This window comes from Salmo salar, chromosome ssa14 (assembly GCF_905237065.1).
Source record: "Salmo salar chromosome ssa14, Ssal_v3.1, whole genome shotgun sequence".
Taxonomy (NCBI): Eukaryota; Metazoa; Chordata; class Actinopteri; order Salmoniformes; family Salmonidae; genus Salmo; species Salmo salar.
Genome location: NC_059455.1, coordinates 34,940,905 through 34,966,849, shown reverse-complemented (window position 1 = coordinate 34,966,849; position 25,945 = coordinate 34,940,905). Strand labels below are relative to the sequence as shown.

The 25,945-nt window shown below is 42.8% G+C and overlaps 2 protein-coding genes across 2 annotated transcripts; both read left to right on the top strand.

Annotated features, from left to right (window-relative positions):
• The first annotated feature begins 6,887 nt into the window (after positions 1–6,887).
• LOC123723977 (uncharacterized) lies at positions 6,888–9,572 on the top strand. The gene is made up of 11 exons (XM_045693769.1): positions 6,888–7,046; positions 7,173–7,357; positions 7,434–7,537; positions 7,812–7,903; positions 8,063–8,243; positions 8,486–8,591; positions 8,668–8,756; positions 8,837–8,928; positions 9,050–9,157; positions 9,271–9,312; positions 9,413–9,572. Exons 1-10 carry the CDS (start codon positions 6,983–6,985, stop codon positions 9,285–9,287), a joined length of 1,038 nt encoding a protein of 345 aa, XP_045549725.1. The 5' UTR covers positions 6,888–6,982; the 3' UTR covers positions 9,288–9,312; positions 9,413–9,572.
• Positions 9,573–18,656: 9,084 nt separating this feature from the next.
• Positions 18,657–21,341, top strand: LOC106598348 (uncharacterized). Its single transcript, XM_014189392.2, has 11 exons — positions 18,657–18,815; positions 18,942–19,126; positions 19,203–19,306; positions 19,581–19,672; positions 19,832–20,012; positions 20,256–20,361; positions 20,438–20,526; positions 20,607–20,698; positions 20,821–20,928; positions 21,042–21,083; positions 21,182–21,341. Exons 1-10 carry the CDS (start codon positions 18,752–18,754, stop codon positions 21,056–21,058), a joined length of 1,038 nt encoding a protein of 345 aa, XP_014044867.2. The 5' UTR covers positions 18,657–18,751; the 3' UTR covers positions 21,059–21,083; positions 21,182–21,341.
• Positions 21,342–25,945: the final 4,604 nt, after the last annotated feature.

Genomic DNA, 25,945 nt, shown 5'->3' with positions numbered 1-25,945 from the left:
GACATTTGTAGTTGATCAAGAATAGCGGCAGCCAGAGGAACTGTTGATTTTTGTTGTTGTTGTTGTGAGTTACAGGGGGGAGGGCACGTCTTACCCCAGGGTGCGTCTCGCCCCATAGTACCCTATATCCCAGTTGATTTGATGTTGAATTTACAACACTTCTAAGCGATGAGTAAGAAATGGGAAAGTTCCAATTCCAAACAAGCTTAAGTCTCTTTCTGTACCTGTTCAAATACTCTGGAAATGCAGTATTGCTTTCTTCCTTCCATGAGATCACTAGCTATTCCATTACTTTTCCAGTGATTTTTTTTGTTTAAAAAAATTACATTTAGAAAGTTGACATAAACAAATAGTCTCGACAATTGAATTTCCTGCTACGGTGCGTTTTCAAAAAAATTGCTAAAAATGCGAATTAATACATTTGAGACAGCCTGTATGCACTGCCACCTATCTGTTTCATGTCTCATGTAGCCCTCGAAAGCCAGCATGGACAGAATGCAATAATTGTCTCATGCCATATTATAATTGCACTCCTCTAGATCTGAAAAAATTGAACGGTGAAACTTGCATCCATCCAGTCAACCATAAAAGCAAGCCAAAGCAATTCAGGCATTCTTGAAAGTCTGGACAATCCTTGTCCTGCAAATAAAACATTTTATAGCAGAAAAAAATGATTTTGCAAGCAGTAGGCATTTCTAAATAAATGCAGTGGAACTTTATAGTTAGACCTGCTGGATGATGTTCTACCTTCAGAATTATTTGTGAATTTGTGTAAACAGGCAGCCCAATTCTGGTCTTTTCCCACTCATTGGCCTTTTGCTCAATCAGATCAGATTTTGGGCAAAAGATCAGAATTGGGATGCTTGTGTAAACGCAGCCATAGAAACCACAATCAGTTTTATTGGCACAAGATTAAGGGTGTGTTCCTCTGACCAGTCTTTGCGGAGGCATGCCAGATCTTACAACGCCTGGATAAGTATCAGCTAACCACATATGTTATAGCAATCTGGTTCCTGACACACTCATTGGTTGATGCATGTACTGTCTGAGCAAGGGATCGCAACCTAATGCTGTGTTCACTAACCAAGTGGTAATTCACCATATATGACTGGGAAGATTCCACTTGAACGGGCCTCCAACTGGTAATTACTAGTGGGAAACTTGTCTATCATCCTGAGCTCCCACATGCTGACCTCTGATGTCATCTACTATGAAAATTACCTCGATAATTGCATTTTCTTCAGGTAAATGCAACAACAAAACATTACTTATAAAAAGCAATCTATTAATATGGTTTTTGAACACTATAGTTTGTTTACAAGCATGATAGCTGTACTTTTAGTTTATTGTTTATGCAGCTTGTTCGCCATTAGCCAATCGGCATTTCTCAACGAGTTCAAAGCACGGGAATGCATCCAACTAGTTACGACTTCACAACTGGTAAATTCACATCTCCCACTTGGTTACAAATGCAGCATAAGTATCTGATAATTCATTGCAAGATTGGAATGAGTTCATACTAATGATTTCCAGATCAGTGATTGATTGCCTGTGTAACAGGAGTAAAATATACTTTATGTATTTCACCGAAAATCCCTCATATTTATTTTAATTTATTATTTTAAGGTTATTTTAAGATGTATTACATTACTTTCAAGAGTGAATTATTTTATTGTATTTCTTTTCTAAATTGTGTTAATGCTGTGATGTCATCAACGGGAGCCATGCTCTTACTCCTCAGTTTGCTCAGAGCGTGAGGAGGAGAGGCAAATATACTTGTATGGAGTCCAGACTGCAGCAGTAACTTTTGCCTTGTATTTGTATCCATTCCATGCAGTCATTGAAAGAGAGACAACCGGCTGAATTGTGTCCAAAGCCTTATCTTCCACCTACACCTTACCAGAACACAATGCAGAAAGGTACCGGTGCAGAACCGGTTACATTGGTGCCGTGACCCAGATCAGCGTGGATCATTGTGAATCGTCGTTGATCAACACCAGCTTGGTCGCCGGGAGTTGCTATGCTATAAATAGGTTGGAAGTGAAATCTCTTATACACGCAAGGGGGAAAAAAGCTAATGTTTTGTTAGGTATATCTCTTAGATTAACTGATTCATTTGAAATTGTTCATACATATTTCATTTTATTTGTGTATATTGATAGTGAATATGACTTATATTGTTGGAAAAGGAGAACGTGTCTTCGGTGATGAGCTTGAACTGGTTCTTGGGAGAGGGAGGTTTTCCAGGGAGTTGCCTCAGACCCCAGCTAGAACTATAGATGTAGATTCACCAAAGTTTTGCTCTACTCGGGTGCCTAACGACACACCCTCAGCTCCTGTAATTATGTCTAGTGACACTCACTCAGATAGTTCAGAGGTGGCCAGTCCTGACTTGGGAAATCTTATCACACAACTCGCCCATCAGATAGGACAGTCTATATCAGCTCAAATTAGGAAGGAAGGTGAGAGGAAGGAGGATAGCGGCGCACATGCTCAGAGCTCCAGTGCAGGCCAGACATTCGCTGACACACCCTCCCTTAATTTATTCGGTATGAACTTGGTCATGCAGTCAGACGTGAGAGAGCCTCTATGTTTCAGAGGGGATGGGTCTGACAAGTACTCAGTACATGAATGGGAGGAACTCATGGACGTTTACCTGAGAAAGAGGGGTGTGCCGGTCATAGAACAGTCGCAGGAGATCATGTCCAAGCTTATGGGGAGAGCTAGAGACGTCATAAAGATAACACTCCGCAGCAATACATCTCTGAAACCTCACGAGAACCCCAAAGTGATAATAGATATACTGAAACAACATTTCAGTGAGTTGACATATTCATCCATGCCTCTTGCCGATCTTTATAACACTTTGCCAGTACTAGGAGAAAATTGCCATGGAGGACTGGATCCGGTTGAACAAGGCATTAGATGTGGCCGACGAGTGTTTGAGGAGGCAGGGTCGGAGCACCGAGGACTCCAGCCGAGAGGTAATGATGATGTTTGTGAAACACTGCCCAGATCCTTCTCTTTCTGCAGATTTAAAGTTCAAAAAAGCTGATAGGTGGACAGCAGCTGAGATACAAGAACGTCTAGATAAGTATTAGTCTGAAATGAAAGCCCAAATGTTGACCAGGTCAAAGCACCCTGCTGCTGTGAGACAGGTGGTCACACATGTCCAGATGCCTGTACTTGAAGATGAAGTGACATCTTGTCCAGTGTCTCCTAACCAGAGTGAGGTAATTGTCGTGCTATAAATTCTCAGACAACCCAAAGATTCCTTGATGCCCTTCCAGACTCCCTCTGCCTACCCAAGGACGTCAGAGGACAAAAAACAGTTAACCACCTAACCGAGGAACTCAATTTAACCTTGCGCAATACCCTAGATGCAGTTGCACCCCTAAAAACTAAAAACATTTGTCATAAGAAACTAGCTCCCTGGTATACAGAAAATACACGAGCTCTGAAGCAAGCTTACAGAAAATTGGAACGGAAATGGCGCCACACCAAACTGGAAGTCTTCCGACTAGCTTGGAAAGACAGTACCGTGCAGTATCGAAGAGCCCTCACTGCTGCTCGATCATCCTATTTTTCCAACTTAATTGAGGAAAATAAGAACAATCCGAAATTTCTTTTTGATACTGTCGCAAAGTTAACTAAAAAGCAGCATTCCCCAAGAGAGGATGGCTCTCACTTCAGCAGTGATGAATTCATGAACTTCTTTGAGGAAAAGATCATGATCATTAGAAAGCAAATTACAGACTCCTCCTTAAATCTGAGTATTCCTCCAAAGCTCCGTTGTCCTGAGTCTGCACAACCCTGCCAGGACCTAGGATCAAGGGAGACACTAAAGTGCTTTAGTACTATATCTCTTGACACAATGATGGAAATAATCATGGCCTCTAAACCTTCAAGCTGCATACTGGACCCTATTGCAACTAAACTACTGAAAGAGCTGCTTTCTGTGCTTGGCCCTCCTATGTTGAACATAATAAACGGCTCTCTATCCACCGGATGTGTACCAAGCTCACTAAAAGTGGCAGTAATAAAGCCTCTCTTGAAAAAGCCGAATCTTGACCCAGAAATTATAAAAAACTATCGGCCTATATCGAATCTTCCATTCCTCTCAAAAAATGTTGAAAAAGCTGTTGCGCAGCAACTCACTGCCTTCCTGAAGACAAACAATGTATACGAAACGCTTCAGTCTGGTTTTAGACCCCATCATAGCACTGAGACTGCACTTGTGAAGGTGGTAAATTACCTTTTAATGACGTCAGACCGAGGCTCTGCATCTGTCCTCGTGCTCCTAGATCTTAGTGCTGCTTTTGATACCATCGATCACCACATTCTTTTGGAGAGATTGGAAACCCAAATTGGTCTACATGGACAAGTTCTGGCCTGGTTTAGATCTTATCTGTCGGAAAGATATCAGTTTGTCTCTGTGAATGGTTTGTCCTCTGACAAATCAATTGTAAATGTCGGTGTTCCTCAAGGTTCCGTTTTAGCACCACTATTGTTTTCACTATATATTTTACCTCTTGGGGATGTCATTCGAAAACATAATGTTACATTTCACTGCTATGCGGACGACACACAGCTGTACATTTCAATGAAACATGGTGAAGCCCCAAAATTGCCCTCGCTAGAAGCCTGTGTTTCAGACATAAAGAAGTGGATGGCTGCAGACTTTCTACTTTTAAACTCGGACAAAACAGAGATGCTTGTTCTAGGTCCCAAGAAACAAAGAGATCTTCTGTTGAATCTGACAATCAATCTGGATGGTTGTACAGTCGTCTCAAATAAAACTGTGAAGGACCTCGGCGTTACTCTGGACCCTGATCTCTCTTTTGAAGAACATATCAAGACTGTTTCAAGGACAGCTTTTTTCCATCTACGTAACATTGCAAAAATCAGAAACTTTCTGTCCAAAAATGATGCAGAAAAATGTATCCATGCTTTTGTTACTTCTAGGCTGGACTACTGCAATGCTCTACTTTCCGGCTACCCGGATAAAGCACTAAAGAAACTTCAGTTAGTGCTAAATACGGCTGCTAGAATCCTGACTAGAACCAAAAAAATGTATCATATTACTCCAGTGCTAGCCTCTCTACACTGGCTTCCTGTTAAGGCAAGGGCTGATTTCAAGGTTTTACTGCTAACCTACAAAGCATTACATGGGCTTGCTCCTACCTATCTTTCCGATTTGGTCCTGCCGTACATACCCACACGTACGCTACGGTCACAAGACGCAGGCCTCCTAATTGTCCCTAGAATTTCTAAGCAAACGGCTGGAGGTAGGGCTTTCTCCTATAGAGCTCCATTTTTATGGAATGGTCTGCCTACCCATGTGAGAGACGTAGACTCAGTCTCAACCTTTAAGTCTTTACTGAAGACACATCTCTTCAGTAGGTCCTATGATTAAGTATAGTCTGGCCCAGGGGTGTGAAGGTGAACGGAAAGGCTGGAGCAACGAACCGCCCTTGCTGTCTCTGCCTTGCCGGTTCCCCTCTCTCCACTGGAATTCTCTGCCTCTAACCCTATTACAGGGGCTGAGTCACTGCCTTACTGGTGTTCTTCCATGCCGTCCATGGGAGGGGTACGTCACTTGAGTGGGTTGAGTCACTGACGTGGTCTTCCTGTCTGGGTTGGTGCCCCCCCCCTCCCCCCTTGGGTTGTGCCGTGGCGGAGATCTTTGTGGGCTATACTCGGCCTTGTCTTAGGACAGTAAGTTGGTGGTTGGAGACATCCCTCTAGTGGTGTGGGGGCTGTGCTTTGGCAAAGTGGGTGGGGTTATATCCTGCCTGTTTGGCCCTGTCCGGGGGTATCATCGGATGGGGCCACAGTGTCTTCTGATCCCTCCTGTCTCAGCCTCCAGTATTTATGCTGCAGTAGTTTATGTGTCGGGGGGCTAGGGTCAGTCTGTTACATCTGGAGTATTTCTCTTGTCTTATCCGGTGTCCTGTGTGAATTTAAATATGCTCTCTCTAATTCTCTCTTTCTCTCTTTCTTTCTTTCTTTCTTTCTTTCTTTCTCTCGGAGGACCTGAGCCCTAGGACCATGCCTCAGGACTACCTGGCATGATGACTCCTTGCTGTCCCCAGTCCACCTGGCCGTGCTGCTGCTCCAGTTTCAACTGTTCTGCCTGCGGCTATGGAACCCTGACCTGTTCACCGGACGTGCTTGTTGCACCCTCGACAACTACTATGATTATTATTATTTGACCATGCTGGTCATTTATGAACATTTTAACATCTTGACCATGTTCTGTTATAATATCCACCCGGCACAGCCAGAAGAGGACTGGCCACCCCTCATAGCCTGGTTCCTCTCTAGGTTTCTTCCTAGGTTTTTTGGCCTTTCTAGGGAGTTTTTCCTAGGGAGTTTTTCCTAGCCACCGTGCCTCTTTCACATGCATTGCTTGCTGTTTGGGGTTTTAGGCTGGGTTTCTGTACAGCACTTTGAGATATCAGCTGATGTACGAAGGGCTATATAAATACATTTGATTTGATTTGATTATGTAAACTAGCGGACTTGGCCACCAATTAAATAGCTGGTCTTACCTTAACCTTGATCAGCATTTTGACTGTCGCATAAAATACGCTTTAAATCGATGTAAAAAATACCTAATCCACACTTAGTGTGGTACTGTCAAATTGAGCAAACCAGATTGTTCAATCTTTTTGATTCAACTTTATTTCCTGTGTAAGTCACTATTCCGTCCGTCCATCGTGTTTTTGTGAGACATAGGTTCCGCTTTGCAGACTACTTTATGGGGAAAAGATGTGACTATTACAATTTTTACTTTTAAAACCCATAAAAATTCAAGGATGTTTTCAGACCAGGAAATACCAAAACTGATGACGTTGGTAAGTTTTTAGGTCTATAATTATCGCTCCTTGACCTCTCACAGGTGTTCAGAATTAAGATGATTAGGATCAATTGGTCCATAAATATTTGTAGTTTGTAGGCACTCCTAGATCATTCAGTCATGTCTCTCCTTTGGCAATGTGCAATTGTTTTGGCTGTTGTAGCAGCAAGCGCTGCCAATGAAGGTACGTCTAATAATGAACGCATAATATGATTACGCAGCGCTGAGACCATGTTAACTTGAATAGGCTACTTATCGCATGCTGACCCTTGAGATGTGAATGATGACATTATCAAATTTATATTTTTAGATTTTAATGTGGATTGTGAGAAACACTCCATTAAAGTGACATGGAAGGTCAGTCCAGAGCTGGTTGAAAATGCTGCCCGTCTTTTCCTTGGACACTGTGTTCCGTCCACATTTTCTGTTCTACCCACGGGAGAAGGGATGGCGACATTCCACTACAACCTCAATGGCTGTGCCATCAAGAAACGGGTAATGTCTGACTCTTGACCCAATGTATGCCATTTTGAATCCTGTGACGACTAATGCTTCTCCTTCTGTTCCCTAGGTGACTGGCAAAAAACACATCTATTCAACCAACCTGACTTACAGACCTGACCGAAAGCCCAAACCTGCTGCTATTAGTCACCATATTAAGTGTGTTTACATAAGGTAACCATCTATGCCAGGGGTACTCAACTCTTACCCTAAGAGGTCTGGCGCCTGCTGTCTTTCGGTTCTACTTTATCATTAATTGCACACACCTGGTGTCCCAGGTCTAAATCAGTCCCTGACTAGAGGGGAATGACTAACAAAATGCAGTGGAACTGAGTTGCGTTTTAGGGCTCTATTGGGTGTAGTGTACTGTAGCTATGGTGTTGGAATCAAATCTTCCTAAGCCTTCGCCACCTTCATTATTAAACCAAACATTCCCCCTTGTTTGTAGACCTGAGGGGTGGATTCCCCCATTCCTTATCCCTGCCTATGGTAGTGCTGAGGGTCATGGAGGATTGGTTTTCCACATGGCACTCCTCAATGGTGAGTGACTCATACAACATCAATTATTGTAAGAATATGTTCAGTCAACTTACCTGGTAAAGAAATTCCTAGCAGAGGACACTGCCCAAAGCTAGTTGAAACCTGTGGCTGTACAGTACGTATGAGCATTGCGCCCCTTCCCCTCTCTGTTGCATGTAGAAGACCTTACTGGTCTGGCTAAGACCAGCCTGTTTCCCCTGGGCTCTTTCATCCCCATCTGGGCAGCAGTGGATCAGAAGGACCATCAGCCCTTGCTGCTGCTCTTGGAGGAGTGTGTGGCGGCCACAACACCAGAACTGCAGTCTGCGAGCCTGGTGTACCCCATCATCACCAACAAGGGGTATGTACCAGACCTGGCTATGGCCATGTTTTGGTTTTTGACTGCCTAGCACTACACAGCCTACTCAAATGACCAACTCGTCATCAAGCTTTGATTATTTGAATCTGCAGTGTAGTGCTAGGGCGAAAGCCAAAATGTGCACTGGGGGATTCATCCCATTAAAGTATGGAATACATTTTAAAGTTAGATTATTTGCTGGATGGAAGTTCTGTTTGTCTGCTCATTGCACAATGCATTTTCAGTTGCCTTGCTGATGGGAAGACGGGGAACTCCAGGTTCCTGCCTAGGTACCACTCGTCTGCTATTCTGCTTTACCTGCAGTCCTTCAAGTTTGCCCTAGGCGAGGAAGTGAGTGGACCACAAGTTCTCGGTATGACTGGGTTGTTTTCATACTGTAGCTCTTGACTGTTCTCTTTCACCCCAGGTGTATATTCATTGTAAGCTTGTTGCATGGGACCCTGAGGTTTTTGATATAGAAAAGAAGGCCTGCCACTACATTAAAGAGACTGGAGAGTAAGTATTGGTCACATTCTTTAACATTGGACCATAATGACGTTAGTGCCAATGCAACAGCCAACTTTTTTTATTCATAGATGGGAGCTGCTGGATGACCCGTCTCAAAGTGACCTCTGCAAGTGCTGTGACTCGAGTTGCAAGCCTCGGTTGAAGAGGGGTGTGGATTCAGGTATTTTGAGGCACTTCATTTCAAGCCTGAATGAACTGTTTAGTTCCATATTCATTTGAGCTGATCACTCTTGAGTTTCTGATGGGAATGCAGCTTGAAGTAATTCATTTTTTTTTCTCAGGACCCCAGGGCCTGGTTCAAAACTCTGTTCTTGGACCGCTCACAATAGTGGAATACTCTGAAACCCGGATCCCCAGTGAATTTGTAAAATATCCTACTGTAAAACAAGGTTGGTGATTTTGGCATTGAAGACTATAGTTTACATTTAGAAATGTATCAGATTTGATGCCAAATGAACTTGAACCTGTAACCTACTCATCTGTCATTGTGTTCTGTGTTCAGTTGACTGGTTGGTGTAATGGTCTGGAACACTTTGCTTGTCAGGTGTGTGTGTGTGTGTGCTGGTTATTGGCGGTCATTTTACTGTAACATCCCCCAACGGCAATGAGATGCATGTTACTAACAATTCTTCAACCTGTTACAGGGATGGCTGTCTTTTCTGTCTCCACAGCCATCTAATTGTTGGTGGCCTGAAGGGTGTGCATCACAGTACATTTAGAGAAGTGGTGGAAACTACAACCCAGTATGGATTTGAAGTCCTTTGACTTTAGCATGTTTCAATAAAATGAGTACTTTACAATGGTTTTTGTCTCTAATGGTTGTCAAAATGCTATGATCCTGATGAGCTGTACCCTAAATCCAGTAGTGCGGAGCCGGTATCTACACAAAATAGCCAAGAGGTGACCATCTGGTTGTAAGAAGATGATCACAATGTGAGTGCTCAGTGTTTTGCGACTTTGTTCTGGACTACCCAGTGTCCTTTTTACTCTTGAACTGTAACACTTTCTTCTCTTGGCATAATTAGTTTGCTAATGATAGTCACAGCAGGTGTTCATGCAATGGTAAAGCTATTTGAAAGATTGTCATAAGTGAACCTGGTTATTGTTGGCTATACTTTTTCAGCAGTAGCCCACCCCAAGATCAAATTGACACAAGCCAAGTTTAGAGCTTGTAGGTGGCTGATGGCCATGCTTAGGTAACAATCCAGGAAAATGGCAGCAGTTTACATTTTAGTTCAAATGTAATTATTTTATTTTTTTAAGCAAGTGCCCATCAGGGGAATTTACCCCAAAGATTATGCCTTGGTTTCAGTGCCTTTCATACATCACCTGCAAAAATGCGTACCTTTCTAACGCTTATGTTCAGTTTAACTAGACTAAGGCAAGATTTAAAATCCCAGCAGTTCAAGATTAAACTGTTTCCATCAGTTTAATATTTTTGGCACATTCATTGGAATATAACTGATTAAACATTTCATAACACTGGCATTTCCCCTCTGACAGGTCACAAATGAATCCCACCCCAGTTAAATTTCAGCATAGCTCATGAGCCCAGTATTTGCACTGTATCCGGTAACAGAACAAGCGTCACGGGTTTCGTTCTGCCTTTGCTTTTTTTTTTTTTTTTGCCTTGTCCTCCAGGAACCTCTTGTGGGGTGACGATGTCGACTGTAGCTGACTTGGCATTTTCCTTGGCCTGGGGGGCGACTCCAATATGGCCACTGTTTGTAGACCTGGTACTTTTGAACAGGAACTCATGACTATTGGTTCAATTATAATGGGCTCCCGAGTGGCGCAGCGGTCTAAGGCACTGCATTTCAGTGCGAGAGGCGTCACTAGACCCTGGTTCAACCGGCCGTGATTGGGAGTCCCGTAGGGTGGCGCACAATTTGGCCCAGCGTTGTTAGGGTTTGGCCGGGGTAGGTGGTCATTGTAAATAAGAATTTGTTCTCTACTGACTTGCCTAGTTAAATAAAATACACTGCTACTATATTTCCTCAAATGTGTGCTGACGTTTCCCTTTCTTACCAACATTTGGAGGAAGGTCACTGGAGACCTGTGGGGTGGAAGTTGTGGCAGGGGTAGAGGTCATGGTGGGTGTGAAGCCTTCAGCTTGAGCCAGACTGGTTGCTTGTGGGATATACGGATGGCTAATCCTGGGTGCCGCTACATAAAACTGTTAAAACCAGTCTATGCCTGCCAACTGCCTTTCCTTATTCAATGTGTTTTGGATTCCCATCCTCTCCGCCAGGTCAAAAGTAAGTTTTCGGACATCCCAGGGCTCTTTCCATTTTTGGGGTATGACACACCAGGTCTCATTCTAAAGAACCAATGAAAGACTGGTTACCCACCCAAATGGCCGTGGCCTGGGATTTGACCTGCTTGTCTCAGTGGCACCTCAGGGTTTTGGGTGGCACATTAAAAGCCCGGGCAGCTGCCTTAATGCCCTGCCTATGTTCAATAGCATTCAGGGCACAACGAAGCGCCTCTTCGCCATAGCCTCACAATCAGATATTTTCTTGTTAACTCATCTAAAAATAAACCAGAATTATCTTAGGAACGGTGGAGAACTGAACCTATTCTGACCCTAACCCCTATTCCTGCTAACTGGGGGATTAGCTGGCTATGATAGACATATTATGCTAACTAGCTGGCTAGCATTTATTTCACCTCAGACTTTCTGCTGGTGAGGTTGCTAGCTAGCTAACTTGGCTAGCCAGTGCCTAAATTACAGCTAGAAACAAATGATCAACCATAGAGATATCTTGCCGCATTGGTGTGGCAGGCGGATTCCTGCCCTCAACATACTAAGCTAACGTATTACTACTTTACTAAAAAACAATCAAAATGCTTCTCTTTAAACAAATGGATGATTTATCTTAAGGCTTCCTTACATGTATGTATCTAACTTCATTGGAATATATCTGCAACTTTTTCTAAATTATAAATAATTAAACTCAATTGTTTTGATGGAATGACTTCAAAAATGTTGAAACAGAGGACATTTGTAGTTGATCAAGAATAGCGGCAGCCAGAGGAACTGTTGATTTTTGTTGTTGTTGTTGTGAGTTACAGGGGGGAGGGCACGTCTTACCCCAGGGTGCGTCTCGCCCCATAGTACCCTATATCCCAGTTGATTTGATGTTGAATTTACAACACTTCTAAGCGATGAGTAAGAAATGGGAAAGTTCCAATTCCAAACAAGCTTAAGTCTCTTTCTGTACCTGTTCAAATACTCTGGAAATGCAGTATTGCTTTCTTCCTTCCATGAGATCACTAGCTATTCCATTACTTTTCCAGTGATTTTTTTGTTTAAAAAAATTACATTTAGAAAGTTGACATAAACAAATAGTCTCGACAATTGAATTTCCTGCTACGGTGCGTTTTCAAAAAAATTGCTAAAAATGCGAATTAATACATTTGAGACAGCCTGTATGCACTGCCACCTATCTGTTTCATGTCTCATGTAGCCCTCGAAAGCCAGCATGGACAGAATGCAATAATTGTCTCATGCCATATTATAATTGCACTCCTCTAGATCTGAAAAAATTGAACGGTGAAACTTGCATCCATCCAGTCAACCATAAAAGCAAGCCAAAGCAATTCAGGCATTCTTGAAAGTCTGGACAATCCTTGTCCTGCAAATAAAACATTTTATAGCAGAAAAAATGATTTTGCAAGCAGTAGGCATTTCTAAATAAATGCAGTGGAACTTTATAGTTAGACCTGCTGGATGATGTTCTACCTTCAGAATTATTTGTGAATTTGTGTAAACAGGCAGCCCAATTCTGGTCTTTTCCCACTCATTGGCCTTTTGCTCAATCAGATCAGATTTTGGGCAAAAGATCAGAATTGGGATGCTTGTGTAAACGCAGCCATAGAAACCACAATCAGTTTTATTGGCACAAGATTAAGGGTGTGTTCCTCTGACCAGTCTTTGCGGAGGCATGCCAGATCTTACAACGCCTGGATAAGTATCAGCTAACCACATATGTTATAGCAATCTGGTTCCTGACACACTCATTGGTTGATGCATGTACTGTCTGAGCAAGGGATCGCAACCTAATGCTGTGTTCACTAACCAAGTGGTAATTCACCATATATGACTGGGAAGATTCCACTTGAACGGGCCTCCAACTGGTAATTACTAGTGGGAAACTTGTCTATCATCCTGAGCTCCCACATGCTGACCTCTGATGTCATCTACTATGAAAATTACCTCGATAATTGCATTTTCTTCAGGTAAATGCAACAACAAAACATTACTTATAAAAAGCAATCTATTAATATGGTTTTTGAACACTATAGTTTGTTTACAAGCATGATAGCTGTACTTTTAGTTTATTGTTTATGCAGCTTGTTCGCCATTAGCCAATCGGCATTTCTCAACGAGTTCAAAGCACGGGAATGCATCCAACTAGTTACGACTTCACAACTGGTAAATTCACATCTCCCACTTGGTTACAAATGCAGCATAAGTATCTGATAATTCATTGCAAGATTGGAATGAGTTCATACTAATGATTTCCAGATCAGTGATTGATTGCCTGTGTAACAGGAGTAAAATATACTTTATGTATTTCACCGAAAATCCCTCATATTTATTTTTATTTATTATTTTAAGGTTATTTTAAGATGTATTACATTACTTTCAAGAGTGAATTATTTTATTGTATTTCTTTTCTAAATTGTGTTAATGCTGTGATGTCATCAACGGGAGCCATGCTCTTACTCCTCAGTTTGCTCAGAGCGTGAGGAGGAGAGGCAAATATACTTGTATGGAGTCCAGACTGCAGCAGTAACTTTTGCCTTGTATTTGTATCCATTCCATGCAGTCATTGAAAGAGAGACAACCGGCTGAATTGTGTCCAAAGCCTTATCTTCCACCTACACCTTACCAGAACACAATGCAGAAAGGTACCGGTGCAGAACCGGTTACATTGGTGCCGTGACCCAGATCAGCGTGGATCATTGTGAATCGTCGTTGATCAACACCAGCTTGGTCGCCGGGAGTTGCTATGCTATAAATAGGTTGGAAGTGAAATCTCTTATACACGCAAGGGGGAAAAAAGCTAATGTTTTGTTAGGTATATCTCTTAGATTAACTGATTCATTTGAAATTGTTCATACATATTTCATTTTATTTGTGTATATTGATAGTGAATATGACTTATATTGTTGGAAAAGGAGAACGTGTCTTCGGTGATGAGCTTGAACTGGTTCTTGGGAGAGGGAGGTTTTCCAGGGAGTTGCCTCAGACCCCAGCTAGAACTATAGATGTAGATTCACCAAAGTTTTGCTCTACTCGGGTGCCTAACGACACACCCTCAGCTCCTGTAATTATGTCTAGTGACACTCACTCAGATAGTTCAGAGGTGGCCAGTCCTGACTTGGGAAATCTTATCACACAACTCGCCCATCAGATAGGACAGTCTATATCAGCTCAAATTAGGAAGGAAGGTGAGAGGAAGGAGGATAGCGGCGCACATGCTCAGAGCTCCAGTGCAGGCCAGACATTCGCTGACACACCCTCCCTTAATTTATTCGGTATGAACTTGGTCATGCAGTCAGACGTGAGAGAGCCTCTATGTTTCAGAGGGGATGGGTCTGACAAGTACTCAGTACATGAATGGGAGGAACTCATGGACGTTTACCTGAGAAAGAGGGGTGTGCCGGTCATAGAACAGTCGCAGGAGATCATGTCCAAGCTTATGGGGAGAGCTAGAGACGTCATAAAGATAACACTCCGCAGCAATACATCTCTGAAACCTCACGAGAACCCCAAAGTGATAATAGATATACTGAAACAACATTTCAGTGAGTTGACATATTCATCCATGCCTCTTGCCGATCTTTATAACACTTTGCCAGTACTAGGAGAAAATTGCCATGGAGGACTGGATCCGGTTGAACAAGGCATTAGATGTGGCCGACGAGTGTTTGAGGAGGCAGGGTCGGAGCACCGAGGACTCCAGCCGAGAGGTAATGATGATGTTTGTGAAACACTGCCCAGATCCTTCTCTTTCTGCAGATTTAAAGTTCAAAAAAGCTGATAGGTGGACAGCAGCTGAGATACAAGAACGTCTAGATAAGTATTAGTCTGAAATGAAAGCCCAAATGTTGACCAGGTCAAAGCACCCTGCTGCTGTGAGACAGGTGGTCACACATGTCCAGATGCCTGTACTTGAAGATGAAGTGACATCTTGTCCAGTGTCTCCTAACCAGAGTGAGGTAATTGTCGTGCTATAAATTCTCAGACAACCCAAAGATTCCTTGATGCCCTTCCAGACTCCCTCTGCCTACCCAAGGACGTCAGAGGACAAAAAACAGTTAACCACCTAACCGAGGAACTCAATTTAACCTTGCGCAATACCCTAGATGCAGTTGCACCCCTAAAAACTAAAAACATTTGTCATAAGAAACTAGCTCCCTGGTATACAGAAAATACACGAGCTCTGAAGCAAGCTTACAGAAAATTGGAACGGAAATGGCGCCACACCAAACTGGAAGTCTTCCGACTAGCTTGGAAAGACAGTACCGTGCAGTATCGAAGAGCCCTCACTGCTGCTCGATCATCCTATTTTTCCAACTTAATTGAGGAAAATAAGAACAATCCGAAATTTCTTTTTGATACTGTCGCAAAGTTAACTAAAAAGCAGCATTCCCCAAGAGAGGATGGCTCTCACTTCAGCAGTGATGAATTCATGAACTTCTTTGAGGAAAAGATCATGATCATTAGAAAGCAAATTACAGACTCCTCCTTAAATCTGAGTATTCCTCCAAAGCTCCGTTGTCCTGAGTCTGCACAACCCTGCCAGGACCTAGGATCAAGGGAGACACTAAAGTGCTTTAGTACTATATCTCTTGACACAATGATGGAAATAATCATGGCCTCTAAACCTTCAAGCTGCATACTGGACCCTATTGCAACTAAACTACTGAAAGAGCTGCTTTCTGTGCTTGGCCCTCCTATGTTGAACATAATAAACGGCTCTCTATCCACCGGATGTGTACCAAGCTCACTAAAAGTGGCAGTAATAAAGCCTCTCTTGAAAAAGCCGAATCTTGACCCAGAAATTATAAAAAACTATCGGCCTATATCGAATCTTCCATTCCTCTCAAAAAAATTTGAAAAAGCTGTTGCGCAGCAACTCACTGCCTTCCTGAAGACAAACAATGTATACGAAACGCTTCAGTCTGGTTTTAGACCCCATCATAGCACTGAGACTGCACTTGTGAAGGTGGTAAATTACCTTTTAATGACGTCAGACCGAGGCTCTGCATCTGTCCTCGTGCTCCTAGATCTTAGTGCTGCTTTTGATACCATCGATCACCACATTCTTTTGGAGAGATTGGAAACCCAAATTGGTCTACATGGACAAGTTCTGGCCTGGTTTAGATCTTATCTGTCGGAAAGATATCAGTTTGTCTCTGTGAATGGTTTGTCCTCTGACAAATCAATTGTAAATGTCGGTGTTCCTCAAGGTTCCGTTTTAGCACCACTATTGTTTTCACTATATATTTTACCTCTTGGGGATGTCATTCGAAAACATAATGTTACATTTCACTGCTATGCGGACGACACACAGCTGTACATTTCAATGAAACATGGTGAAGCCCCAAAATTGCCCTCGCTAGAAGCCTGTGTTTCAGACATAAAGAAGTGGATGGCTGCAGACTTTCTACTTTTAAACTCGGACAAAACAGAGATGCTTGTTCTAGGTCACAAGAAACAAAGAGATCTTCTGTTGAATCTGACAATCAATCTGGATGGTTGTACAGTCGTCTCAAATAAAACTGTGAAGGACCTCGGCGTTACTCTGGACCCTGATCTCTCTTTTGAAGAACATATCAAGACTGTTTCAAGGACAGCTTTTTTCCATCTACGTAACATTGCAAAAATCAGAAACTTTCTGTCCAAAAATGATGCAGAAAAATGTATCCATGCTTTTGTTACTTCTAGGCTGGACTACTGCAATGCTCTACTTTCCGGCTACCCGGATAAAGCACTAAAGAAACTTCAGTTAGTGCTAAATACGGCTGCTAGAATCCTGACTAGAACCAAAAAAATGTATCATATTACTCCAGTGCTAGCCTCTCTACACTGGCTTCCTGTTAAGGCAAGGGCTGATTTCAAGGTTTTACTGCTAACCTACAAAGCATTACATGGGCTTGCTCCTACCTATCTTTCCGATTTGGTCCTGCCGTACATACCCACACGTACGCTACGGTCACAAGACGCAGGCCTCCTAATTGTCCCTAGAATTTCTAAGCAAACGGCTGGAGGTAGGGCTTTCTCCTATAGAGCTCCATTTTTATGGAATGGTCTGCCTACCCATGTGAGAGACGTAGACTCAGTCTCAACCTTTAAGTCTTTACTGAAGACACATCTCTTCAGTAGGTCCTATGATTAAGTATAGTCTGGCCCAGGGGTGTGAAGGTGAACGGAAAGGCTGGAGCAACGAACCGCCCTTGCTGTCTCTGCCTTGCCGGTTCCCCTCTCTCCACTGGAATTCTCTGCCTCTAACCCTATTACAGGGGCTGAGTCACTGCCTTACTGGTGTTCTTCCATGCCGTCCATGGGAGGGGTACGTCACTTGAGTGGGTTGAGTCACTGACGTGGTCTTCCTGTCTGGGTTGGTGCCCCCCCCCCCCCCCTTGGGTTGTGCCGTGGCGGAGATCTTTGTGGGCTATACTCGGCCTTGTCTTAGGACAGTAAGTTGGTGGTTGGAGACATCCCTCTAGTGGTGTGGGGGCTGTGCTTTGGCAAAGTGGGTGGGGTTATATCCTGCCTGTTTGGCCCTGTCCGGGGGTATCATCGGATGGGGCCACAGTGTCTTCTGATCCCTCCTGTCTCAGCCTCCAGTATTTATGCTGCAGTAGTTTATGTGTCGGGGGGCTAGGGTCAGTCTGTTACATCTGGAGTATTTCTCTTGTCTTATCCGGTGTCCTGTGTGAATTTAAATATGCTCTCTCTAATTCTCTCTTTCTCTCTTTCTTTCTTTCTTTCTTTCTTTCTTTCTTTCTCTCGGAGGACCTGAGCCCTAGGACCATGCCTCAGGACTACCTGGCATGATGACTCCTTGCTGTCCCCAGTCCACCTGGCCGTGCTGCTGCTCCAGTTTCAACTGTTCTGCCTGCGGCTATGGAACCCTGACCTGTTCACCGGACGTGCTTGTTGCACCCTCGACAACTACTATGATTATTATTATTTGACCATGCTGGTCATTTATGAACATTTTAACATCTTGACCATGTTCTGTTATAATATCCACCCGGCACAGCCAGAAGAGGACTGGCCACCCCTCATAGCCTGGTTCCTCTCTAGGTTTCTTCCTAGGTTTTTTGGCCTTTCTAGGGAGTTTTTCCTAGGGAGTTTTTCCTAGCCACCGTGCCTCTTTCACATGCATTGCTTGCTGTTTGGGGTTTTAGGCTGGGTTTCTGTACAGCACTTTGAGATATCAGCTGATGTACGAAGGGCTATATAAATACATTTGATTTGATTTGATTATGTAAACTAGCGGACTTGGCCACCAATTAAATAGCTGGTCTTACCTTAACCTTGATCAGCATTTTGACTGTCGCATAAAATACGCTTTAAATCGATGTAAAAAAATACCTAATCCACACTTAGTGTGGTACTGTCAAATTGAGCAAACCAGATTGTTCAATCTTTTTGATTCAACTTTATTTCCTGTGTAAGTCACTATTCCGTCCGTCCATCGTGTTTTGTGAGACATAGGTTCCGCTTTGCAGACTACTTTATGGGGAAAAGATGTGACTATTACAATTTTTACTTTTAAAACCCATAAAAATTCAAGGATGTTTTCAGACCAGGAAATACCAAAACTGATGACGTTGGTAAGTTTTTAGGTCTATAATTATCGCTCCTTGACCTCTCACAGGTGTTCAGAATTAAGATGATTAGGATCAATTGGTCCATAAATATTTGTAGTTTGTAGGCACTCCTAGATCATTCAGTCATGTCTCTCCTTTGGCAATGTGCAATTGTTTTGGCTGTTGTAGCAGCAAGCGCTGCCAATGAAGGTACGTCTAATAATGAACGCATAATATGATTACGCAGCGCTGAGACCATGTTAACTTGAATAGGCTACTTATCGCATGCTGACCCTTGAGATGTGAATGATGACATTATCAAATTTATATTTTTAGATTTTAATGTGGATTGTGAGAAACACTCCATTAAAGTGACATGGAAGGTCAGTCCAGAGCTGGTTGAAAATGCTGCCCGTCTTTTCCTTGGACACTGTGTTCCGTCCACATTTTCTGTTCTACCCACGGGAGAAGGGATGGCGACATTCCACTACAACCTCAATGGCTGTGCCATCAAGAAACGGGTAATGTCTGACTCTTGACCCAATGTATGCCATTTTGAATCCTGTGACGACTAATGCTTCTCCTTCTGTTCCCTAGGTGACTGGCAAAAAACACATCTATTCAACCAACCTGACTTACAGACCTGACCGAAAGCCCAAACCTGCTGCTATTAGTCACCATATTAAGTGTGTTTACATAAGGTAACCATCTATGCCAGGGGTACTCAACTCTTACCCTAAGAGGTCTGGCGCCTGCTGTCTTTCGGTTCTACTTTATCATTAATTGCACACACCTGGTGTCCCAGGTCTAAATCAGTCCCTGACTAGAGGGGAATGACTAACAAAATGCAGTGGAACTGAGTTGCGTTTTAGGGCTCTATTGGGTGTAGTGTACTGTAGCTATGGTGTTGGAATCAAATCTTCCTAAGCCTTCGCCACCTTCATTATTAAACCAAACATTCCCCCTTGTTTGTAGACCTGAGGGGTGGATTCCCCCATTCCTTATCCCTGCCTATGGTAGTGCTGAGGGTCATGGAGGATTGGTTTTCCACATGGCACTCCTCAATGGTGAGTGACTCATACAACATCAATTATTGTAAGAATATGTTCAGTCAACTTACCTGGTAAAGAAATTCCTAGCAGAGGACACTGCCCAAAGCTAGTTGAAACCTGTGGCTGTACAGTACGTATGAGCATTGCGCCCCTTCCCCTCTCTGTTGCATGTAGAAGACCTTACTGGTCTGGCTAAGACCAGCCTGTTTCCCCTGGGCTCTTTCATCCCCATCTGGGCAGCAGTGGATCAGAAGGACCATCAGCCCTTGCTGCTGCTCTTGGAGGAGTGTGTGGCGGCCACAACACCAGAACTGCAGTCTGCGAGCCTGGTGTACCCCATCATCACCAACAAGGGGTATGTACCAGACCTGGCTATGGCCATGTTTTGGTTTTTGACTGCCTAGCACTACACAGCCTACTCAAATGACCAACTCGTCATCAAGCTTTGATTATTTGAATCTGCAGTGTAGTGCTAGGGCGAAAGCCAAAATGTGCACTGGGGGGATTCATCCCATTAAAGTATGGAATACATTTTAAAGTTAGATTATTTGCTGGATGGAAGTTCTGTTTGTCTGCTCATTGCACAATGCATTTTCAGTTGCCTTGCTGATGGGAAGACGGGGAACTCCAGGTTCCTGCCTAGGTACCACTCGTCTGCTATTCTGCTTTACCTGCAGTCCTTCAAGTTTGCCCTAGGCGAGGAAGTGAGTGGACCACAAGTTCTCGGTATGACTGGGTTGTTTTCATACTGTAGCTCTTGACTGTTCTCTTTCACCCCAGGTGTATATTCATTGTAAGCTTGTTGCATGGGACCCTGAGGTTTTTGATATAGAAAAGAAGGCCTGCCACTACATTAAAGAGACTGGAGAGTAAGTATTGGTCACATTCTTTAACATTGGACCATAATGACGTTAGTGCCAATGCAACAGCCAACTTTTTTTATTCATAGATGGGAGCTGCTGGATGACCCGTCTCAAAGTGACCTCTGCAAGTGCTGTGACTCGAGTTGCAAGCCTCGGTTGAAGAGGGGTGTGGATTCAGGTATTTTGAGGCACTTCATTTCAAGCCTGAATGAACTGTTTAGTTCCATATTCATTTGAGCTGATCACTCTTGAGTTTCTGATGGGAATGCAGCTTGAAGTAATTCATTTTTTTTTTCTCAGGACCCCAGGGCCTGGTTCAAAACTCTGTTCTTGGACCGCTCACAATAGTGGAATACTCTGAAACCCGGATCCCCAGTGAATTTGTAAAATATCCTACTGTAAAACAAGGTTGGTGATTTTGGCATTGAAGACTATAGTTTACATTTAGAAATGTATCAGATTTGATGCCAAATGAACTTGAACCTGTAACCTACTCATCTGTCATTGTGTTCTGTGTTCAGTTGACTGGTTGGTGTAATGGTCTGGAACACTTTGCTTGTCAGGTGTGTGTGTGTGTGCTGGTTATTGGCGGTCATTTTACTGTAACATCCCCCAACGGCAATGAGATGCATGTTACTAACAATTCTTCAACCTGTTACAGGGATGGCTGTCTTTTCTGTCTCCACAGCCATCTAATTGTTGGTGGCCTGAAGGGTGTGCATCACAGTACATTTAGAGAAGTGGTGGAAACTACAACCCAGTATGGATTTGAAGTCCTTTGACTTTAGCATGTTTCAATAAAATGAGTACTTTACAATGGTTTTTGTCTCTAATGGTTGTCAAAATGCTATGATCCTGATGAGCTGTACCCTAAATCCAGTAGTGCAGAGCCGGTATCTACACAAAATAGCCAAGAGGTGACCATCTGGTTGTAAGAAGATGATCACAATGTGAGTGCTCAGTGTTTTGCGACTTTGTTCTGGACTACCCAGTGTCCTTTTTACTCTTGAACTGTAACACTTTCTTCTCTTGGCATAATTAGTTTGCTAATGATAGTCACAGCAGGTGTTCATGCAATGGTAAAGCTATTTGAAAGATTGTCATAAGTGAACCTGGTTATTGTTGGCTATACTTTTTCAGCAGTAGCCCACCCCAAGATCAAATTGACACAAGCCAAGTTTAGAGCTTGTAGGTGGCTGATGGCCATGCTTAGGTAACAATCCAGGAAAATGGCAGCAGTTTACATTTTAGTTCAAATGTAATTATTTTATTTTTTTAAGCAAGTGCCCATCAGGGGAATTTACCCCAAAGATTATGCCTTGGTTTCAGTGCCTTTCATACATCACCTGCAAAAATGCGTACCTTTCTAACGCTTATGTTCAGTTTAACTAGACTAAGGCAAGATTTAAAATCCCAGCAGTTCAAGATTAAACTGTTTCCATCAGTTTAATATTTTTGGCACATTCATTGGAATATAACTGATTAAACATTTCATAACACTGGCATTTCCCCTCTGACAGGTCACAAATGAATCCCACCCCAGTTAAATTTCAGCATAGCTCATGAGCCCAGTATTTGCACTGTATCCGGTAACAGAACAAGCGTCACGGGTTTCGTTCTGCCTTTGCTTTTTTTTTTTTTTTTGCCTTGTCCTCCAGGAACCTCTTGTGGGGTGACGATGTCGACTGTAGCTGACTTGGCATTTTCCTTGGCCTGGGGGCGACTCCAATATGGCCACTGTTTGTAGACCTGGTACTTTTGAACAGGAACTCATGACTATTGGTTCAATTATAATGGGCTCCCGAGTGGCGCAGCGGTCTAAGGCACTGCATTTCAGTGCGAGAGGCGTCACTAGACCCTGGTTCAACCGGCCGTGATTGGGAGTCCCGTAGGGTGGCGCACAATTTGGCCCAGCGTTGTTAGGGTTTGGCCGGGGTAGGTGGTCATTGTAAATAAGAATTTGTTCTCTACTGACTTGCCTAGTTAAATAAAATACACTGCTACTATATTTCCTCAAATGTGTGCTGACGTTTCCCTTTCTTACCAACATTTGGAGGAAGGTCACTGGAGACCTGTGGGGTGGAAGTTGTGGCAGGGGTAGAGGTCATGGTGGGTGTGAAGCCTTCAGCTTGAGCCAGACTGGTTGCTTGTGGGATATACGGATGGCTAATCCTGGGTGCCGCTACATAAAACTGTTAAAACCAGTCTATGCCTGCCAACTGCCTTTCCTTATTCAATGTGTTTTGGATTCCCATCCTCTCCGCCAGGTCAAAAGTAAGTTTTCGGACATCCCAGGGCTCTTTCCATTTTTGGGGTATGACACACCAGGTCTCATTCTAAAGAACCAATGAAAGACTGGTTACCCACCCAAATGGCCGTGGCCTGGGATTTGACCTGCTTGTCTCAGTGGCACCTCAGGGTTTTGGGTGGCACATTAAAAGCCCGGGCAGCTGCCTTAATGCCCTGCCTATGTTCAATAGCATTCAGGGCACAACGAAGCGCCTCTTCGCCATAGCCTCACAATCAGATATTTTCTTGTTAACTCATCTAAAAATAAACCAGAATTATCTTAGGAACGGTGGAGAACTGAACCTATTCTGACCCTAACCCCTATTCCTGCTAACTGGGGGATTAGCTGGCTATGATAGACATATTATGCTAACTAGCTGGCTAGCATTTATTTCACCTCAGACTTTCTGCTGGTGAGGTTGCTAGCTAGCTAACTTGGCTAGCCAGTGCCTAAATTACAGCTAGAAACAAATGATCAACCATAGAGATATCTTGCCGCATTGGTGTGGCAGGCGGATTCCTGCCCTCAACATACTAAGCTAACGTATTACTACTTTACTAAAAAAACAATCAAAATGCTGCTCTTTAAACAAATGGATGATTTATCTTAAGGCTTCCTTACATGTATGTATCTAACTTCATTGGAATATATCTGCAACTTTTTCTAAATTATAAATAATTAAACTCAATTGTTTTGATGGAATGACTTCAAAAATGTTGAAACAGAGGACATTTGTAGTTGATCAAGAATAGCGGCAGCCAGAGGAACTGTTGATTTTTGTTGTTGTTGTTGTGAGTTACAGGGGGGAGGGCACGTCTTACCCCAGGGTGCGTCTCGCCCCATAGTACCCTATATCCCAGTTGATTTGATGTTGAATTTACAACACTTCTAAGCGATGAGTAAGAAATGGGAAAGTTCCAATTCCAAACAAGCTTAAGTCTCTTTCTGTACCTGTTCAAATACTCTGGAAATGCAGTATTGCTTTCTTCCTTCCATGAGATCACTAGCTATTCCATTACTTTTCCAGTGATTTTTTTGTTTAAAAAAATTACATTTAGAAAGTTGACATAAACAAATAGTCTCGACAATTGAATTTCCTGCTACGGTGCGTTTTCAAAAAAATTGCTAAAAATGCGAATTAATACATTTGAGACAGCCTGTATGCACTGCCACCTATCTGTTTCATGTCTCAGGTAGCCCTCGAAAGCCAGCATGGACAGAATGCAATAATTGTCTCATGCCATATTATAATTGCACTCCTCTAGATCTGAAAAAATTGAACGGTGAAACTTGCATCCATCCAGTCAACCATAAAAGCAAGCCAAAGCAATTCAGGCATTCTTGAAAGTCTGGACAATCCTTGTCCTGCAAATAAAACATTTTATAGCAGAAAAAAATGATTTTGCAAGCAGTAGGCATTTCTAAATAAATGCAGTGGAACTTTATAGTTAGACCTGCTGGATGATGTTCTACCTTCAGAATTATTTGTGAATCATCGTTTATTTGAAAAAAAACACAGTTTCCATCATGCAAGAAGTTTGCCCAAATAAAAATTGTGTCAATCTTCAGAAAATGTATCCTATATCTGCCATTTCTACACTTGTAGCAATGATATTTTTTGAAACATTGCTTTTGCTGAATAAGCCTGGGTCAATGGAAACCTGCCTACTGATCTGATAAGACAGATATGACTGCGTTTAAACAGGCAGCCCAATTCTGGTCTTTTCCCACTCATTGGCCTTTTGCTCAATTAGATCAGATTTTGGGCAAAAGATCAGAATTGGGATGCTTGTGTAAACGCAGCCATAGAAACCACAATCAGTTTTATTGGCACAAGATTAAGGGTGTGTTCCTCTGACCAGGCTTTGCTGAGGCATGCCAGATCTTACAACGCCTGGATAAGTATCAGCTAACCACATATGTTATAGCAATCTGGTTCCTGACACACTCATTGGTTGATGCATGTACTGTCTGAGCAAGGGATCGCAACCTAATGCTGTGTTCACTAACCAAGTGGTAATTCACCATATATGACTGGGAAGATTCCACTTGAACGGGCCTCCAACTGGTAATTACTAGTGGGAAACTTGTCTATCATCCTGAGCTCCCACATGCTGACCTCTGATGTTATCTACCATGAAAATTACCTCAATAACAGAATTTTCTTCAGTTAAATGCAACAACAAAACATTACTTATAAAAGCAATCTATTAATATGTTTTTTTAACACTACAGTTTGTTTACAAGCATGACTTTTATCGTTTATGCAGTTTGTTGGCCATTATGTCAGGAGCGTCGTACAAAGTTGACCAAGGCATGCTCATCTTCCTTTTTATTTTGTCAAATGTGAACACTTAGAACAAAAATAACAAACAACGACAAAAATAGTCCTGTAAGGCTACACAGCTATACACGGAACAACTACCCAAAAAACCCATGGCAAAACACCCCTACTAAATAGGACCTTCAATAAGAGGCAACGAGGAACAGCTGTCTCCAATTGAAGGTCAACCCAATAAACTAGAAAATAAAGGAAAGCCGCACACTCTAAGAGCTCAGATGCAAAAATGTAATAACCAACGTTGACAGCGAAGCTGTCTTCATCAGGGTATCATCACAAACACTGCGAGATGAGTCATTTATATAGTGTCAAGACACACAGGTGTTTGTAATCATGGCCAAGTATGGCCTAATATCATTGGTTAACTCATATTTTAAAAAATGGCATACAAAGAACATACAAAAAGACAAACAAATGGATAGCACCTCGCCTTTATAGGTGTGCGTTTCTTTTTTCTAGATTGTTCTGTTACCCAGTTAACAGCACCCTATCGACTAAAAAGCTCTAATACGATGCCGAATGACAATTATTTTCCTGACACTGGTCACAGACCCAAACAAGATTACTTTGAATATAGCCTAAAGGAGCGTGATAAAATCATTGTTTCGGAGTCCCTTTTTGACATGCCGGGAGGTAATTCTGACCTCTCGAAATAACTGTTACATTTATCTAAGCGCCAGACGAGAATGCATTTACATACAGTCACTCGTAGTGATTACGTGCGTCAAGGCATTATTCCACGGGGACTCAGGTGGCAAAAAGAGCCATCATTGGGACAGCGCACAGATGATTTC

Bases quoted from the DNA above. Each gene is read 5' to 3' on its own strand.
- LOC123723977 (XM_045693769.1), top strand. From the start codon at position 6,983: ATGTCTCTCCTTTGGCAATGTGCAATTGTTTTGGCTGTTGTAGCAGCA. The intron at 7,538-7,811 runs GTAACCATCTAT...CCTTGTTTGTAG, and splicing joins ATTAAGTGTGTTTACATAAG to ACCTGAGGGGTGGATTCCCC. The intron at 8,757-8,836 runs GTAAGTATTGGT...TTTTATTCATAG, and splicing joins TACATTAAAGAGACTGGAGA to ATGGGAGCTGCTGGATGACC.
- LOC106598348 (XM_014189392.2), top strand. From the start codon at position 18,752: ATGTCTCTCCTTTGGCAATGTGCAATTGTTTTGGCTGTTGTAGCAGCA. The intron at 20,013-20,255 runs GTATGTACCAGA...ATGCATTTTCAG, and splicing joins CCCATCATCACCAACAAGGG to TTGCCTTGCTGATGGGAAGA. The intron at 20,527-20,606 runs GTAAGTATTGGT...TTTTATTCATAG, and splicing joins TACATTAAAGAGACTGGAGA to ATGGGAGCTGCTGGATGACC.